Below are 19,558 nucleotides of genomic sequence, written 5' to 3'. Positions count from 1 at the left end.
CAATAATAAATCAACCAATAACATAACATATTTGAACCAGTAGATAATTAATCTTATATCATGGACCATGCATGATATAAAACATGTGTAAACAGCAACAAAAATTATCAAATTACATTCCCGTCAACTTAGATGCGGAACAAAATCAATGAGATTGAAAATAGCGGCAAGGATGCATTCTGTCATTCATGTTTTATAAAAAGAAAAATATGAATATTGTACTTACAATTTCTTTGCTGCACAAATACGGCTCCTGTCAGTGATCTTGACGTTTGGGACGTTGCCTGTCCGATAAATTTGCAAAATTTTGTTAGAGTGCCTACCATGCTGCCTACAAAGTTGCCAGTCCGCGTAGAACAACGAGCGAGGAACGTCAGAAATATCCCACAATCCGTTCAGGGAATGAACTCGATGCACTCTGGTGGTGATTGCAAGCACTAATTTGTTCGCCGCCGACACCGAACCGAAACGAGACAACGAGCCGTGCGGTTTGGTCGTCTACAGTGGAAAGGGAGAGTGGCGGCAGGTTGGATTTTTAACGTTATCAAAAAACCAGCCAATGCTGGTTTTGCGAGGGCAACAGTAAGCCTTTCTGTTACAGCCAGGAAACGAGAAGATTTTGATTACCAGTTGGAATAGCAGGGTGGTAAGTATTTGATATGAAAGAATGTAAAATGTGATCTCGTTTGACGCAGTGTCAACAACGTGGATTATTATTATTATTCAATCCTTGAGTATGCTGCTACTCACCGGTGGGACACGAGCAGACACTCGATGCAGTGGTTGATAAGCGACGTGTATGGAAACGTATGTTACATTAAAAGAAAAGGTGTAATTGCTTTATTCTATAATTTTTATAAATTGTTGTTTTTGGACTCGTACTCTATATCTACATGTGACCACTGACCATTGCTTGAGAAATAATTGTAGCTATATTGAGTGTTTCGCGACTGGATTCCAAAAAAATATTCTAGATGAAAAAGAAGATCGGTCTTTGAACTCTGCTATATCGCGGATGCGAGGAATAATTATAAAGTTTATCAGTAGCATGTGTCAAGTTCTGTCGTAATGTCGGTAGTCTGTGCCTGTTTTCACTTACGGGATTAGCATCCATTCCAAGTAAGCTTATGCATGCAATTTAAATGTTTAATACATATAGTTATCCGGATTATCATCATGTACTCTTAGCACTGGAGATTATAATTACTGTCTGGCAGGTTAACGTAAGATTCAATTTTATTTATCAAATAAATGCTAATTTCAAATAAATGTCCAAAGTATTGTATAAAAACAGAATATTGGTATTTTAGTTTATTATCTATCTTTATTGAAGTTGAAAATTAATTTCAATTTCATTTAATTTGATGTCCTGACATAACTGCAAAATCTAAAATAAAAAGTGCGCTGATATTTATACTAGAAGTGCAAGGACACAATACTGGCTCTCAGTATCTGCATACGTCCAGAGCACAAAGAACCTTACCATATGTTAACTGGGAGTGGAAGCTAGAGATCTAAATTCACCTTTTACATTTTACACCATTCAATCACATTTTCATGGAAAAAAACTACCTTCGTGACTCCCTCTGTTATTTGAGTTTCAAGATGTCTATAAGCATCTACATCAGGCGTACACTTGAATGTAGTGTATACTGAGAATTGAATCCAGGGCCACGCGCAAGGAAAGCGTGCGTGGTCCCGGGGGTTTCGAGGCCTATTTCAAAGTTGAAAAGCTCATATTACATGAGAATATTGTAGGAACACAATAGGCAACTGTGAAGTGAAATTTCTGGTTTTATGTTCCGTAGTTAAGCTCTTCAGGCTAAAGGAGGCAGACAAAAATGAATGATTATGAATTATTTGGGGGAGTAAGAAAATGAGAAAGGAAAAGAAACTGCAAGAAAACTCACTCGCATGTTGTTCTATGGAGGTGAGCTCCCTGTAGTTATGGATTGGCTAACATATTTAGTTATCCATGTGTCTAAACACAACAGTCACCTTTGACATGGGAGAGTCAGGTTTGAGCCAATGTTTAGTTGTAGGGGTCCATCCAACCTTTCCGAAAAAAAATATAAAATTTCGCTTGTTTCTATTAATATTAACTTAGTTTAGCTTAGGGCTAAATACTTGCATCATTGTATTCATATTCCGTTGTGTGCGCTTCCAGTAAGTACATATAGTCCAGGGCGCAAAATTTCCGGTCGCCATTAACGACTGGAAATTTAGAGCTGACGACCAGTGTTCAGTGAAAAAGTGGACCTTGTCTTAGCAGAGTTGGCAGAATATAAACTTTTGTTTTCTTCACTGACGTTGAATCAGACACTGAAAAAGATTTACAGTGAGAACTTCATTACCGGATTTCCAAATTTGCTTTCAATTGTCACATTTTGTGCAATTTTACCTGTAAGTACTGCTTCATGTGAGAGAGGCTTCATTAGTCTCAACAGAGATACGTATCCAAACTCGCGAGCCCGACGCTCTTGAGCTCGGCACTCACGCTCAACCGGGCTTGGGCTCAATATTTGAGCGCGAGCCCGAATGTGCCCGAGCCCCAATGAAATAATTGAGCGCGAACCCAATCGAGAGAAGTGAGTGCGAGCCCAGTTAACAGAAGTGAGCGCGAGCCCAGTTGAGACAGGTGAGCGCGAGCCCAGTGGGAAATGGCCATCTATGGGTAAGACTGCCTACAGGAAGTCACTGAAGACTGACTCCTGGATGATTTGCTGACAATTTCCGTCATTGACCCTTCACTTAAGGACCTCGATCGGGAATCTGCAATTTACAACTGGCGCTTCAGTACAGAGAGAGAGAGCGGTACACAAACGTGATATCTTAGAGTAAGATATTTTTTAACGTGTATATTTTTCCAATTCAAAATTGATTATCCTGAATCTAATTGTCTGGATTTGAACTGTTATGCCGTGATGCAATCTCTTTCTTTGTTAAACCAAAGGCCGGGTTCGGGGGGAGGACCTCTCATAATTCATATATGAGAGATACTGGGGACCATCATTTTTGAATTGGCAAGTGCGTTTGGCTTCGAAATTTTGTGCCCTGGTCTAGTTGAGAAGTGTATCTGGATTCGATCCCCTCTGACTACATGTAACTCGGATTTTACGTTAAAATATAACCTCGCGTTTCATATAGCCCTAGTCCTGAGACAAAAGTCAGCCTCAGAACAGAAGAATATCGCTACTTAAAGAAGAAAGAGATAGACCTTTTTTTTTTTTTTTTAATTTTGAAGCACAGTAGTTAATGGTAGAGCGGTTACTTCTAGTGCGAGAAGTACCTATTTCGATCCCAGGCACTATGAGTTTATGGCAGATTACGTTGTGTCCGTGGTTTTTTTTTCAGTTCTCCCGTTGCTTGGCACATTTTCATTTCACCAATTTTTTCATAATAGTTGCATTTAATTCTCTTTCTCTTTTTTAGGCTATAGGTTATGAACTTTTTTTTTGGGGGGGGAGGTCATACAAACACCACGAGAGGCATTTATTGAAATCAGAATTCTTTTTTATCTATTTATGTATAAATGGGGTCAGAGCCAAAGTGGATTGAAATAGTTCTTATCTTTATTCACTTTTCTTACTGATATGCAAATTAAGTCGTCGTATGTCTTTAACTTGGACTAATAAAAGTCGTAGTGAACTAACTTGGACTAAATTAGTTCTTCTGTACTCTGCAGTATTTTGAAATTGTCCATATGTAATTCTGTATAATGGTTTCACTTGTGCAACTGTTTTATCTTTTTGTCCTTCTGCAATGATTCTTGGCAATTATATTGACAAGTATGTAAAGATTAGTACAACGTATTTTTATCAGGAGTTCATCTCGAGTGAGTCGGCAGACGTATCGCATTTATCTCCAATTAGTCCCGGTTTCGAGTTCAAATGGAGGATAGTTTCTCTAGGATGTAAGCCGAGAAGCGGTTTGGATTCCGCTTTAAGCTTATGTGATCTCTTCCAGCATACTCCGGTTGTTGCATAATAACGTCAAGGCGAAACAAACTTGTTTCTGCCCATATGTGATATAAATGCATAGAGAAAATTATTTAAACCAAAAGGACCGGATTTTCCGGTTTTTTCAATAAAAACTATGGTTTTTGCCAACCCTGCTCTTTGTAGGCTAACAGCAGCTCATTTCTCCTGTAAATCTTCTGTTCTTTAATTACTTTAAGCCTCCACAGCTAAGACCGAAATTTTATTTCACTTATTTAAATTCTTCACGCTTCTTTCATGTCCATAAAGATAGATTATAGTGTACAAACATTTACTGAAAAAGTCACAATCTTTAGTGCTAGAAGAAGAAAACCCGAGTTTTTTTTTCCCAATATGACAGATGTTTATGCACTATATCTGTCTTTAGGAAAGCTTAGAAATTTCAGAAGAGTGTTAGATTTAACGAAACTTCCCAATCCCTTCCCTTCATTAAAAAAAAATAAATAAATAAAAATAATGTCCAACGACTATCTCAGAGGCAAAGGAAGATTGGGGTGATAAACGGGATGAAATAAATAAAGTGCGACGAAACGGAAGTACTCCGAGAAGGCCTGCGTGACAAACACTAAGATCGAACCAGGGACACCTACGATAGAGGTGGGCGCTCTACCACAGAGCTACTTTTGTCCCTGATTTCTTCGTAGCCTGCATTCAAACCACGTTAATAAAACTCTCAAAAATAAAATAACTGAGTTTGTAATGTGAATGCAAATTTCTGTCTTATATAAAGGTTTCCTATAATAGTAGTAACATAGCAGAAGAGAAATACTACAAACAGGTAATTGACAAGTACTAAAATTTATCAGTAATATAAAATTCTTTGGTAGTGATAGTGAAAATCATGAACAAATAGTAGAAAAAGAACCGTTTGTTATACCCAGACGTAACAGTAAATTTTACTCAGTTATAACCTGGAACAGTAACTTTTAGTTTAACTAGCTATCTTTATTTTTAGAAATTCGTACAACTACAGGGTTAAAGATATGATCTCTCAGAGCAAGTTATGAGCGTTTATTTCTTAATCTCAAATGCTTAGATATCAATGCCCAAATGCTCAGAAGAATGGGAACTGAACCACTTGAGTATATTGCTGAGGGTTATTTATACTTGAAAAGCATACATACCATTATCAACAATTTTTGATTCATTGCAGGATTAAAATCTTCTGAATACTTTTTTGACAATCATCTATCTTGGATAATTCGTTTCCAAAATATTCGCAGTGCTACCTAATTTCGTCACATCACCTTGTATGAGGATGCTGTGTAGGTCCCTACTTGTCACTAGCATCACTTATTAGTGTAGCAATCAATTCAGCTGCTTGTTATACTTGTAGACTAATGCTAATGGTTACAAATTAATTTGCAACGGTGCCACATTGTAAAATTTTGATTTCCCGTAGCGGCTGAAGGAGGCCCCGGAGGGCTACCGTCATATCACATTTTTGCTTTATTTTGACCTTTGTAGTGCTCTGTGGTTCGTGGGCGCAAGTTTTAGAACACCCGATATATATATATATATATATATATATATATATATATATATATATATATATATATATATATATATATATATGTATATATGTGTGTGTGTGTGTATGTGTGTGTGTGTGTGTGTGTGTGTGTGTGTGTGTGTGTGTGTGTAGTTAAAAGGAAAAAGGTAGTACTTAACAACTACACCTTCTTAATTCTGGCTGGATGTTATTTCGTCTTGCGGACGTCTTCATCGGATCCGAATAGATGAATAATTTACATGTGAACTTCAAGTTTATTAAATGTACACATTATCGTTAAGAACATGTAAAAGAAATCTGGTTTGTTTATCTACTTGATCAAATGAAGGGCTCGGCAAAAGGTAAATAATTATCTGGTTGAAATTAGTAAGGAATGGCAGTGAGTATCATTTTTTTCTTTTAAATTAAAGTAATTATATTAAGTTGGACTAATTGCATTCACGTCAGCATCACAGCTGGATGAATGAAACATACTTCATATATTTCGAGGTGATATCGTCTATCGTTCTTAGGTTAAGAAACGTGCGCAATATTGCGTCATTATGTACTTTCTTAAATTTATATAATTAAAAATGAAGTAACGATATTTGACAGATAACTCTTTTTAGACCGCCGAATCTATTTTGATGCTTTTTGCTGTATGAATGGACTCTGACGTACTTTTGGGTTTCAGCACGTTTTCGACCAGGGAAGGAAAAGGGATGATAATTATAGATGTCGATATTAGTGCTTAATTCATAGTTCCTGGGGGTCGCTGAAGTGAATAGTGACACTTCCAATGTCATTGTCATCTTGTGAGGAGTGGTAATATTTAAAAATAATCGAAAACTACCAATATTAGTATCCAATCCATAGTTTTTGGCGTCACTGAAATGAACAGTGACACTCATTCTCGACGACGTTTAAATCCAGATTTTAACCCTTTGGCATGGAAAGTGAGGGGCAAAGGTGGAAAGGGAGTGACTTGTGTATATAATCTAGTACAACCGATACTGAGATGAATACCGACAATTCCGATGCCGTTTAAGTCCAAGTTCCGCGCTCCATGAACGTGAGGATGACAGTACGGATTTTTATCATTTCTCTTTTATAGAAATGCATATCCTAAGGGTTGCGAGGTTCCAAATACTTCCCATAAACGTATTATTTCCGTGCAAAGAATGGTCGTTTTAGCGTGTCAATCAGAAAAACACTATTCTCACGTTGAATCCTGGTCCTGAAAATTACAGTAAAATGTGTCTTGACTTCATGACTTAGTTGAGCCGTTTTTCTTTGTCCCTTTCCCTACGCTACTCATTAAAACATGGTTATGAGTTTGTCCATTCGTAGAATCCCATGCTTCAATAAAAACCTTTGCAAAGAAAAATTAACGTCAGTCTATATCTAACGAGTTTAGGAGCTTATTCAGAAATAATTTTAATGTCCCACATATTATGCCCTTTAGGCTAAGGGAGAAGGATGATTAACGCAACAAAATGATAGAAGTATTGGCTTAAGCGGGAATCGAATCAGGGACCCCACGCACCAGAGGTGAACACATTTCTGAAAGCGTTTATAATAATAATAATAATAATACATATTCCTACTTTGTATTCTGCTCATGAAAATCACGAACTGTTTCAGGCCTTCTCTGGTCCCTCTTTCAGTCCACCTTCTCCCACTACGCTACCCACATGGTAATAGGGCTTGTCGATTCGTAAAACCCTACGTCAATAGAAAACGTGTGAAAAAAAAATCTTGAATACTTAGTTAAAAGTACAGAAACTGGAACACTGCCTTATCACGAGTTTTCATGTGAATAAACTGCTTGAATTGAATTATAATTACATGGGCGCATGGGGGGATATTCAAAATTAACAAAAAATTGGCTACTTACTAATGAATCCTCCCTTGAAAAATTTAAAGATTTTGACGTTTCGGAACTCTCAGCTTGTTCCTTCCTCAGTGGCAAGGTAAAAAGGATTCACTGTGCTCTGTTCATCTCAGGGTCTTTTTTGTACGTTACTTTTATATAGTGGTATGTATTCCTGGTTTTACTCCTTTTATCTCCTTTCCGTTTTAATCCTTTTTACCTTGCCACTGAGGAAGGAACCAGCTGAGAGTTCCGAAACGTCAAAATCTGTAGATTTTACAAGGGAGGATTCATTGGTAAGTAGCCAATTTTTTGTTAATTTTGAATATCCCCCCATGCGCCCATGTAATTATAATTCAATTCAAGCAGTTTATTCACATGAAAACTCGTGATAAGGCAGTGTTCCAGTTTCTGTACTTTTAACTAAGTATTCAAGATTTTTTTTTCACACGTTTTCTATTGACGTAGGGTTTTACGAATCGACAAGCCCTATTACCATGTGGGTAGCGTAGTGGGAGAAGGTGGACTGGAAGAGGGACCAGAGAAGGCCTGAAACAGTTCGTGATTTTCATGAGCAGAATACAAAGTAGGAATATGTATTATTATTATTATTATTATTATTATTATTATTATTATTATTATTATTATTATTATAAACGCTTTCAGAAATGTGTTCACCTCTGGTGCGTGGGGTCCCTGATTCGATTCCCGCTTAAGTCAATTCTTCTATCATTTTGTTGCGTTAATCATCCTTCTCCCTTAGCCTAAAGGGCATAATATGTGGGACGTTAAAATGATTTCTGAATAAGCTCCTAAACTCGTTAGATATAGACTGACGTTGTCTCCATTGGTTTCCTTCCGAAATTAGTTCCCTTCACCATTCTAGCCTTTGTTTCTAGTCACCCATCCAGATATAAATGATTTTTCATGGCGCAGCATGCTCTCTAGGCACTCCACCAATTTCTTCTGAACCTCAACAGTTGTTACATCCTTCTTCGATAGAAATTAAGTCGCTCAGCACCAGCACTGCCCCTGCGGATTGTTTTCCTGTCCTCTGCTGCACCAGGTGACAGACCTGTGTAGGTCTGCTACCTCTCAGCGAGTGTTACATGAAGCCAAATGGCGGACTGGAGTTTTGAGGAATGAAGACAGTGTAAATCAATATGGAACCACACTTGTATAATTCTTTCTTCAGTTATTTCTGTGTTTAGGTCTAACTTACTTTTTGAACATTGCAGTTAATGGATTTTTTTACTTTTTTTTTTTTTTAGTAGTTGTGTGATGGCTACTCTGCTGCGTATTTCTTTGGGATCCTGTGGAAGCTGGGAATGTGCCGCTGGACTAAATAAGACTTCGTTATTCTGCTCCCTTCGTGGATTCAAATCTCAATCACGACACAATCAGAAAGATGCGGGTGCACCACAAGCTGCGAATAAGGATAAACCTGCGATCCCAGGCATTCCATACAATAAGCTGACAATTGGTATACCGAAAGAGACATGGCAAAAAGAAAGAAGGTGTGTAATAAGGAAATATAGGTTCTTTTAAGGTTTCTTAGTTATTAAAATTACAATATTAGCGTATAGCTTTGGATGTTTTTTTAAAGTAGATGTTTAAGATCTAGTTAAACATCTAGTAGTTTTAGATAATATTTAATCATAACTTTTAATTTCAGAGAGAAAATCATTAGATTCAACATATCTTTGGTCTAAAATGACATTAAACATGTAGAAACTGCATGGTCTTAAGTTTTCATTGGATCTGTTAACCATAGTACCTTGGTAATACTGTTGAATTTCTGGAATGTTGCTTTAAGAAATAAAGATAATTATTTATTCTAACAAGTCTCGTAAATTAAATGTATCATTGGAAAATATGAGCTGAGAAAGGTTTTAAGTAATCGAAGATAACATGATCTGGTTGCAAAATGCATTGTTCTATTCATTAAGTCTGTTTTCATGATTTTATGCGATTACAGGTTTTTAGGAATGGGACGTAACGTCAGAAGAAGGTAAAAACTCCAGTGTTAAATGTCTCAGATGATAGGATATTGTCCTTACTATTTGAGTTGCATTATTGCTCGCTTTTTAAATCTTACTCTAACAAGAAATAGGCAAGTACAGGATATAAGTTCCTGAAAATTGTCTTAATTCGTATCTTACAATTTGTGTGTAGTGGTAGTCTCGTCGTTAATAGTCCGTGCTGTGAATGAGATATATATATTTGTACAAAGGGTGTCTATCGGTCATGAAAGTAAAAAATGTTGCTTTTGGTTTACTTTTTTTTCTGTACAAATATAAGTACAAACAGGAAATTTTGTTCTATAAAATGTCAAAATTCACCACCAAAAATATCTATGGCGGCCTTAGACGCTACCAAATCGCAAGCAAAGCACGCTTCTATCCAATGCATGATGTCGGTCTAATTCGTAGCCAAATTCGCTCTGAGAATGCTACGAAATTTTATGGTTTGGTAAAGAAAAGGTCCCGAAATTGGAAATTTAGTAGACACCCTGGTACAGCGGGGGACACTTCTAAATGGTACACCTTAGCCGTAAATCTCCATATGGCTGTACCATTTAGAAGTGTCTCCCGCTGTACAAGATCTCCAAATTTGTAGCGAATATTAAGCTAAACAGCATAAAGAGATATTTTTAAAAATTAAAAAAAAAAAAAAAAAAAAAGCTCGTAATAAAGTAATTCAATATTAAACAATATTTATCAAACAGCATAGATACACATAATTTTCTTACAAGGCGAGAAACTTCCCCCACTTTCTCAACTTGTTATGGTGCGTACTCGCTTGCGTGTGAGTGGCCCCGCGTAACGTAGTCGCTAACGCTCTCGCCTTCGGTGCGAGCGGTTCCGGTTTCGATTCCCGATGGGGGCACTCACACGCCAGCCCAACGCTTTTTCAGGCCAGCCACCCAAAATGAGGTTTTCCTCGGTTTTTCTCATTCACACCAGGCAAATGCCGGGGTGGTACCTCACTTACAGGTCCCAGGCAGGTTCCTTTCTTCCTTCCCTTTCCCCGGGTGGTGTGCTCGCCGAGGGACGTCATCCCTCAAAACGTGACGGGCTAAATGGCTTTAGATGCCGAAATCCCAAAATCTAAGTCCTAAGTCGCTTGCGTGTGATCTTCAGCTTCCCTGCATATTTACATAAGCTGAGATATCCCCTAAGAAAATGGCTGTTAAGAACGGGGAAGTTGTGCGAGCTGCAATAAGGCTCCAATGGAATGAAACGTCCGAGAAGAGAAAACTTCGTCAGAGTTACCCTCAGTTTCTGTGAGAGAATTTTCTTTCCGGTTCCCAAGGCAGCCACAACTCTTCTGAGAAGTAAAATGAAGTTTGATTAGTCTTCATTTAGTTTTATTATTATTATTATTATTATTATTATTATTATTATTATTATTATTATTATTATTATTTGTAAAATCAATTCTACATGAAATACCATAAATTGATTTTTTAAATATAATTCTGCGATATCATCAGCATATAACGGAGGGAAAAGGGGGCGGAAATGTTCAAATATGGTAGAACGTGGAATGAACGGTGCATTTTGGGTGATTCAACACAGCTATAGAGAACATGTTGCGCGTTAGCTATCATCATCGCAGCCGGGTGGGAAGTTCCGAAGTGATGATTGAAATTTGTTGTAAATGTACTTACATATGTGTGGCTTCCAATAAGCATTGCCAATTGTGAGATTTTGTTTTCCAAGTATGGACTGGCGATAAGTGACAAACGTACAACAATGAAGGAGGAAAATGTGGAAACATGTAACATGCGTATGCTTGATGCTTGAGTGTAACTGGTGCTTGTGGGTTTCCACAAGACACCAAAACTTTCCTACTCATAGTAAGTTTAGCTACTGATTTTAGTTCAGTTTGATGTTATATATAATTTTCTACAAGTGAAATTTACAATGTCAAGTGAAGTATTCAATATATTTTGTTTTTGGGTAATTAGTGGTTTATTTTTGTAGTGATCTATGAATAAAAGGAACAATTGTAAAAATGTCAGGGAATATCTTTCCACAAGAGCTACAAAATACGAAACTTTATCTGCAAAATGCGACAAAACGCGAAATATGGAAAACGAATCGCGAAATTTTCAAATTCTTAGTGCGAAAAACTCGTGCCCCTATAATAATAATAAAAATAGTGTAAGACTAAAAGTTTCTTTGAATTAGTGACTGTGTAGTAGTGAGTATTGTGGCTGCCGCTGGAGGTGTTGACTAGTACAGTCTGTCTTACAATTGATTTTATCTGTTTGTTAAATATTTCATAATTTTTAAAATCTCGAATTTCGCAACATGTCCTTTGGGTCTGTGCGACACCAGTATGGAACCATTGCCATAGTGAACAGTTCTTTATTAGTAATAATTATAATTTTTTTTTTTAAGTCCTTGTACTCTCGTCCATTTGTAAAAGTTCGTCATATTTGGCTGTTAAGATTATTTCAGGTTAAAATGCTAAAGTTGGAATACAGCTGTTGTTTTTATATGACTATATACAGACCCATTGGACTGATTATTGAAAGTTGTGGACTGGGGAAATACTAGTTAAAATACTGAAAGGTTTGTGATTTTGTCCCTGGATAGTAGTTGTAAATAAGGGTGAGAGCTCCTTCGTGGCTAAGTGGTTAGCATACGCGCCTTTGGCGTGGGAGACCCGGGTTCGATTCCCGGCGGGAGCTCATGTGGTTCGGATTCCACGTTAATCAGTAGGTCCACGTCTCATATAGCCTCGCTGCTGAAAGGGACGCTAAAATAAAAAAACCTCACCGTAAATAAGGGTGAGATAATCTCACTCACTCACTTTGTAAGAGTAGCAAAGAGCAATCAAATCCCTATTAAAATAATAGGGAGAGACAAATTTCGTTTCAAAATACCAAATAGTTCGTTTTTCCCTGCCTATAGTCTCTGCTGTTGCTTTCTTCACAACTTAGCCTTACACCAACATTGTTTTTTCATTCCACCTTCAGAATTTCCTCAGTTCTTCGCTATATTCGCATATCAAACGCTTTCATCCGTTTTACAACTTTCTCCAAATGTCCAGTTTTCCCGTACACCACTGCATCCCAAACTCACATGGCGTCCTAGAGTGCCACTATTTCTCCAAGTTATAAGTATGCCTACGACAAGTATATAAGTATGTAACATATAAATAAACCACGTACTTTAAATTCACTAACAGCTCCTTATGTAAGACCTTCGACAACTACTGATGTAAACTCAAAATCCAAATAAGTCAGCTCCTTACCTCATTTCTATGGCCAAGAATCATTTCAGTGAAATTTTCCAGCCATGGGAAAGGCCCCACACACTTAATTTTCCACATTAAGGTTCCATGGCGCACAGTTTCGGAAATTCTCCTTTACACAATATTACATGAGTTTCTACCCTAATTCTTTATTTAATGACCCACAAAAATTGCTTTTGTTTTCTGCGACGACGTTTTTCACCGTTCTTATCTGTTAGTTTTGTTTCCGTCCATATTTTCTGACATAGTGCTATATATATTCAACACAAGTGTATAACTTTTTAAAATAATACAAACGAGTGAATAGTCTAATGTAATCGGATATAAAGCATGTGAAAGCGTACAATAGATTAAGCTGATAAATGTTTTTACTGGATGAAATATAAGTTTAGTACTAATGTATAAAATCAGTGCATGACTCATGTTTTCCTTTTTAATTTTATTTATTTATTTAATTCATAGGGTTGCGATGACTCCCGCCGTGGCAGCTACTCTTATCAAGAAAGGCTTTACAGTGCAAGTAGAGCACGGAGCGGGCGCCGAAGCAAAATTCAGGGACGAAGATTTTGCTGCAATAGGCGTCAAAATGGTTGACACGAAAACTGCCTTTCAGTCTGGTAAGTTGATGGGATGTTCGGAAGCGAGCCTCATTTCAAACATAATCTTCGTTTGAAATAGCTGTTAGCGAGTTGTTTGCTATGTTCACCAAATCTTCTATTTAAATTTTATTTGTAATCAGACTGCTTATCTTTCTCTAATTTTTCTTTTAAAAATTTTTCTCTCATAAAACTTTATATAGTTTGGTCTGTGATTGCAGTAGGGAGACAAGTTGCCTTGTTCGAATAGTAATAGAGTGAGCATTTAATTAACATATACCGTATTTCTCTGAAAATAAGCCCTAGCTTTTATTTATTTATTTATTTATTTATTTCTCTACTTCCAAGAATAGACCCTACCGTAAATCTCATAACAAAACTTATTGTTCGTGTTTTTCACAACAAGTAATGGTTTCACTCCGATCTAATAGGCACAATATCTCCTGAAAGTGAACTCGAATATCTTTTGTGCAAAGGATTAATACAAGACCTGTCTTACTTTCGGAGAAACGCAATATTAGATGTATTTGTAACATTTCCCAATTTTCGACTTATTGCGTGGCAACATTGAAGAAAAAAAATAATCATGACTATTCCAAGATTTCTGTAACTTCCATACTAATCGCTGTAAAAGAATTTAAAGTTAGGGTTATAACTAAAAATATAATTTGAAAGATAATTCCCATTCGCTTACAGCTTAGGCATTAAGAGGTGAGTTATACATACAGAGAATAAAAGTTATACTTCATTCAAATTTTAACATTTATTCCAACTTCAACTAATTTTGGACAGTTAGTTACATATTTGCCCTAAGTTCGTCAGAATATGATTATTGAACTACTTAAAATGCAATTCAACGAGTGAATGTTCAATAATAACACACAAAGTAAAATAAATTTAAACTTGTGTATTTTCCGAAGACTCTTTCACATTTACCTTGTATTTTTACAATATTTCTTCCTTTTGGATTATATCTTAACAACTGCCTAGAAAAATGTCTAGCCACACAACCTAACAACATAAATGTGCAGGTCTGGCTATAAAGAAAATTATCCGTACCCGACCATTGTCCATAACAATATTTATACATTTATACGAATTATCGTTACAAAATGATGGGTTGATAGGCTTTCAAATAGCACGTCTGGAGGTACCGCACGATGCTTGGCCAACAGAAATTTCTGTACTCCCACCGGGGAATGAACCCGAGACACTGCGTGCTAATGACTTATCTACAAGGGAACACAAAATAATTAAAGTATAGTTTATCAAGGAGCCGCAGTGCTACATCGTTCACCTCTAGTGCATGGGTCCTTGATTTGATCCCAGCTCGCGCCAAGTGAGCTTTATGGTGAACAAACACTGTGTGCGTGGATTTTCTCGAGTGTCTCTCGTTTTCTTTTACTTTCTTCATTCCATCATTTCATTCATTTCTCATCATCACCAGCTCCTTTAGCCTAGCCGGCATGAACATAAAACTAAAAAGATTTAATTTTATTTCATTATAATTTAAGGAGTGCTTTTATGTTACAAAGATCAGGTAATACCGTAAGAACCATATTTTCGCCCCCATAAACCAATTGAATATGGAAAGAAGATAAGTTAACATTTAAATAAAATCTTAATCTATATTAACATCCAAAATAAAAAGATAAAAAATGGCAAAATCGTGAGTAGTGAATAAGAGTCCACGAAATAGTTATTATCGAGCGTTTAATTAATAAAATGTTTGTAAACTAAACTCATAAATGACGTATTACATGTTAAATTATTCTTTGTAGTGCAAATTATACTCCACAACGTTGTTCATTTTATTTATATTTTACTATTATTCTTTTTAAATTTCAGATATCGTTCTAAAAGTGAGGCAGCCACTTGATAATGAAGTAAATAATTTCAAACCAGGAGGCACGTTGATATCCTTTATTTATCCTGCTCAGAATAAAGCCTTGGTAGACAAATTGGCACAGAAGAATTTGACTGTGTTTGGTGAGTTATACGAAGTTTATTAACCATATGTATTTGGTCTAGGAATTAATTCGTGCGGTTGGTACGCACACATTGAAGCTGTAGTACAAACACAAAATACATAAATACCTTAAGAAAAATATTGTCCATCGCTAGCCACCACTTTCGCCCATCTGTCAGGCAATGTACGGATTCCGTGGCGAAAGAAGTCCTCATCCTTGGAAGCGATCCAATCAGAGACCCATGTTTCGATATCTTCTGAAGAAGTAAACCGCTGTCCAATCAAATCGTTGTTCATGCAATCGAACAAGTAGTAGTCCGAAGGAGCAACGTCTGGTGAATACGGCGGGTGGGGTAAAACTTCCCATCCGACATTTTCTAAATAGGTTTTGACCGGTTTTGCGACATGTGGGCGAGCGTTATCATGTTGAACAATAAGTTTATCATGTCTGTTCTTCCATTCTGGTCGTGTTCTGGCCAGAGCTTGCTTCAAACGCATTAATTGTCGTCGATAACGTTCTCCATTCATAGTTTCACCCGGTTGCAGCAGCTCATAGTACACCACACCTTTCATATCCCACCATATGCACAGCATAACCTTTGCACAGTGAATATCTCGTTTTGGTTGTGATGGACCTGGTTCACCTGGTTTCACCCAGACCTTTTTTCGTTTAGGGTTCTCGTAATGGATCCACTTCTCATCACCCGTAATAATTCGATGCAGAAACCTCTTTCTGCTCTGTCGTTGAAGCAGCAATTCGCAAATGGTTTTTCGTCTTTCAACGTCTCTGTCTTTCAATTCATGTGGAACCCAATGTGACATCTTTTGAATCATTCCCATGGCTTTCAAGCGTTTGGAGACTGTTGTTTGATCAACGCCTAATGCTGCTGCAAGTTGTTCCTGCGTTTGACACGAATCCTGCTCGAGCAATGCTGTCAATTCTTCGTCTTGAAATTTTTTTGGCTGTCCAGCTCGCTCTTGGTCTGCCAAGCCGAAATCACCACTTCTAAACCGTGCAAACCACTTCTGACACGTTCGCTCAGCTAGAGCATGGTCCCCATACACTTCCACTAAAATACGATGACTTTCAGTCGCACTTTTCTGCATGTTAAAGTAATGCAGCAGGACACCCCGCAAAAACACTTTATCAGGCACAAATTGCGCCATGCTCACTTAACTACAAACTGGTGTTGTTGACGCTTTAATCCACTGCCCTATACTACGAACGATACGCGATGACAGGGGTTTGCAACACATGTGTGGATACACGGAACTGTGGGACGCTCCGTTCGTTGCGCCATCTCTTGTCCAACCGCACGAATTAATTCCTAGACCAAATAATAATGAAAACATTGTTTGAAACTATAACAGTTACTTGCCTAAGTCTTCTGAAATGTATAACTTCTGCTTACTAGCTTCGGTAGGTGAACAGGTACAGAAAAATGCAGATGAATGTGTTGTGATCTTTTAAGTTGAAAAACGGAAGAAATTGTTCACAAATCGTAAAACAGAATTAAGGTTATTGAGCTCTTTCCCTAATTTTATTCTGCCCTTGTTAACCAAGAGCCACAGCTTGTATTTCTGCATTGATCTTTAGGTTATAGCAGCTCTTCGATTGTCTAAATTAAGATTACAAGTAATAGCTAAGGATTATTAAGTATATTATACAAGTAATTAAGATAAACCGCTTGAACAACTGTCTTTAAAGGAACTTATAAGGTAGTCATCTTGTTCCTCTTTATCCTGTTACGGATTTGTTCAAACAACCATATTAAACATTGAATTTTCCGCTAGCTATTATCACAGTTGTCAAGATTTGGACAAGGAAAAAAATATAATGGAGATAGAATGGACGGGAATTAATTATGCTGATAATTATTATGTAAGCATATCTAGTAGATATGGAAATATAATAAAAAAGTTTAGTTTGCAATATACGTGCAGATTTCAGTTGTAATTCGTTAAAAAGAAAGTAGGAAGTTTTATGTGTTGTTGAATAAGAAAAATATCACGAAATATTGCGGACATAACAGGTATATACGGTTCTGGTGTGCGTAAATATTTCGAGCGTAATTAGTTGGCAGTTTATTTCATATTTATATCCATTTTCATTTTGCAGGTATGGATTGTATTCCTCGCATAAGTAGAGCTCAAGTTTTTGATGCATTGAGCTCAATGGCAAATATAGCTGGGTACAGAGCGGTTATAGAAGCTGCAAATCATTTTGGAAGATTTTTTACTGGTAAGTATTCTTCTTGAAAAGTTTACAACAGTGTTAATATTTTACTTTATGTACTTCGAAGTAAACTTATTTATACGCAACTTAAACACTTCATCCCTCAAGTGAGAGTCCTAGTCAGACTCTGTAGAGATAAACTGCTGAAATATATGTAATAAAAGAATCGAGTGGCAGATTTTATTAATGAACAAAAGAAGTGACCTGTAGCCAGTGGCGTATTTATGGAGGCTTCCGGGCTTAAGCCCACCCGGAATCTTACTATAGTAAAGTATATAAAATATCTTGCAGAATTTTCACATTTTCAGGCAACCCCCCTTCCCCGAAAGTTAGCAAAGCTTCCCCCCGAAACAAAATCGTAAATACGCCACTGCCAGTAGCTATTATGTCATAATGTAATAATTTCGAGAGCTGCTCCAGCTCTCTTCGTCGGTCACATGATTTATGTAGATGTCAAAGAACTTCTATTCTTCTGTATTTAATGTTAACATTTAATTTCAATTTATATAATTTGTTTCTTTTTTAAAAAAAGTGTAATTATTTCGTGCGTCCAAATGTGCTGTAATTGTACTAAACTGTTTAGCCATTGCTGTTGCCTAGTCAGTACCTCTGACATGATTTTTTTTTTCTTCTGAGAATGTTATTTTACACTTTTTTTCGTGTGAAAGATTTGTGTAAATCTCTTGCAGTCAAATAAACTTTCTTTTTTCTTTTGAACTTCCAAATATTTCAGTTAGCGGAAGTAGTTGGTCTTTTGTTCTGTTCGGACAGTTTCCTCAAAAAAAGATTCAAGTGATTATTTTTCGTAAATAAATAGTTTACTAATAACTGCAACCTAACCTGATAAATTAAGAAATGAGAGCGAAATACTTTGTTTTGAGTTATCCTTTGAAAAAATAAATCATGTACACATGTTTATAACGGCTTCTCTACTATTGATATTATTATTATTATTACACATCTTCGCTGCATGGAAGTTATACGCAGCTTTCATGTTTTCTATGGTATTCCATTGTACGTAAAGCCCTGTTACGAAACACGAAACCGTAGAAAATTTGAGGAAAGCTGTGTTGAATGTGGAATTGAAAATAAACGTTTAAAGAGACAAATTGCTTTTAATAATCAAATTACTCATCTTGCAGCTTACTGTTTAAGAACAGTTTACCGGAAAGGACAACTGAAAGTCAAATAATAATAATAATAATAATAATAAGGCATTAATATATGTTACTCTGCCACTGGACTAACTTTAGGGTTATACATGTAATGTTATAAATTGAGAATAAGAAATAGCTATATCATTGGGAAAGGTAAGAGACTATAAATACCGATAAATATTAAATTAGGACTGTTGAGATACAAGAAGGTAATGTAAGAACACATTGCGAAAAGAGTTTCTTCCCTCGAAGAAGAATAAGCAAGTAATTCGTTCGAAATATGGGAAAGAAGGAAAAATGGAAGGAGCACTACTAGTTGAGTAATTTGTATTCAGTTTCTCTGTCCATTCGCTTTTAAACTGTCGTAGTTAGGATCATGCAAGTGAGATTAAATATGATTATTATGTTCGGACGTACGTACGTCAGTTGCTCCTTATGATAACTCTTGAACGGAGGCGAATTTTTGAATTCTGTTTTTTTGCAGTGGATAGTTAGGGATCATCTCCGCGGAGTTTGTCAATCCGTTTACATCTTAACGGGTAACGATGATTTACGTCCGTCCGTTACTCCATGTTATAATAGTATGGGAACAACTGAAGGCTTTCGTAATATAGGTGTGGTTAACAACGAAGAAAGTAGCTTGAGTTGAACGGAAGATCAGGGAAGAATAATTTTGGAAGTAATTAAAAAGATAAAAAGGAGCTTGTAATATCGTTTAACAAAAAAAAAATTAAAGGACGAGATAGTAGAAATGGTAGAAGGAAAAAGAGTGAGGGGAGAGAAGCTTAGTGTTGGTATTAAAACATAATTGATACGTCAGCATGATGAGATTAGCTGAGAACTGTTTTTTAGACTTGCTTCTCAATTTGTGAGAAATAACGTTCTAGTCAAAAGTAAGGAAAATTCTTTGGAAGCACGACCATAGGGTTTTAAGAAAGTAACAGATATGACATGGAAATGAAACCCTGC

General features: G+C 36.6%; 2 protein-coding genes across 5 annotated transcripts in view; one reads left to right on the top strand and one right to left on the bottom strand.

The window, feature by feature from the left end:
* Nucleotides 1-480, bottom strand: part of LOC145693545 (isocitrate dehydrogenase [NADP], mitochondrial-like) — a 125,438-nt gene extending 124,958 nt beyond the window's left edge. Inside the window, exon 1 of the mRNA XM_081769631.1 lies at nt 227-480. Coding sequence (XP_081625757.1) covers nt 227-326 — 100 coding nt within the window. The 5' untranslated portion in view covers nt 327-480. The remainder of the gene's footprint in view (nt 1-226) is intronic.
* A 5-nt stretch (nt 481-485) lies between these two features.
* LOC145693544 (NAD(P) transhydrogenase, mitochondrial-like) overlaps nt 486-19,558 on the top strand; it is a 98,672-nt gene continuing 79,599 nt past the window's right edge. Inside the window, exons 1-5 of one of the 4 annotated variants that reach the window (XM_081769629.1) lie at nt 486-646; nt 8,638-8,880; nt 13,094-13,248; nt 15,076-15,216; nt 17,316-17,438. In XM_081769629.1, coding sequence (XP_081625755.1) covers nt 8,645-8,880; nt 13,094-13,248; nt 15,076-15,216; nt 17,316-17,438 — 655 coding nt within the window. In that variant the 5' untranslated portion in view covers nt 486-646; nt 8,638-8,644. Of the gene's footprint in view, nt 647-784; nt 808-975; nt 1,120-8,634; nt 8,881-13,093; nt 13,249-15,075; nt 15,217-17,315; nt 17,439-19,558 lie in introns of those variants that run through there. The other 3 variants (XM_081769628.1, XM_081769627.1, XM_081769630.1) reach the window with 3 other exon arrangements.

The sequence above is a fragment of the Thermobia domestica genome, chromosome 8 (genome assembly GCF_964235325.1).
Source record: "Thermobia domestica chromosome 8, izTheDome1.hap1.1, whole genome shotgun sequence".
Classification (NCBI taxonomy): Eukaryota; Metazoa; Arthropoda; class Insecta; order Zygentoma; family Lepismatidae; genus Thermobia; species Thermobia domestica.
This window is presented reverse-complemented; position numbering and strand designations above follow the sequence as displayed.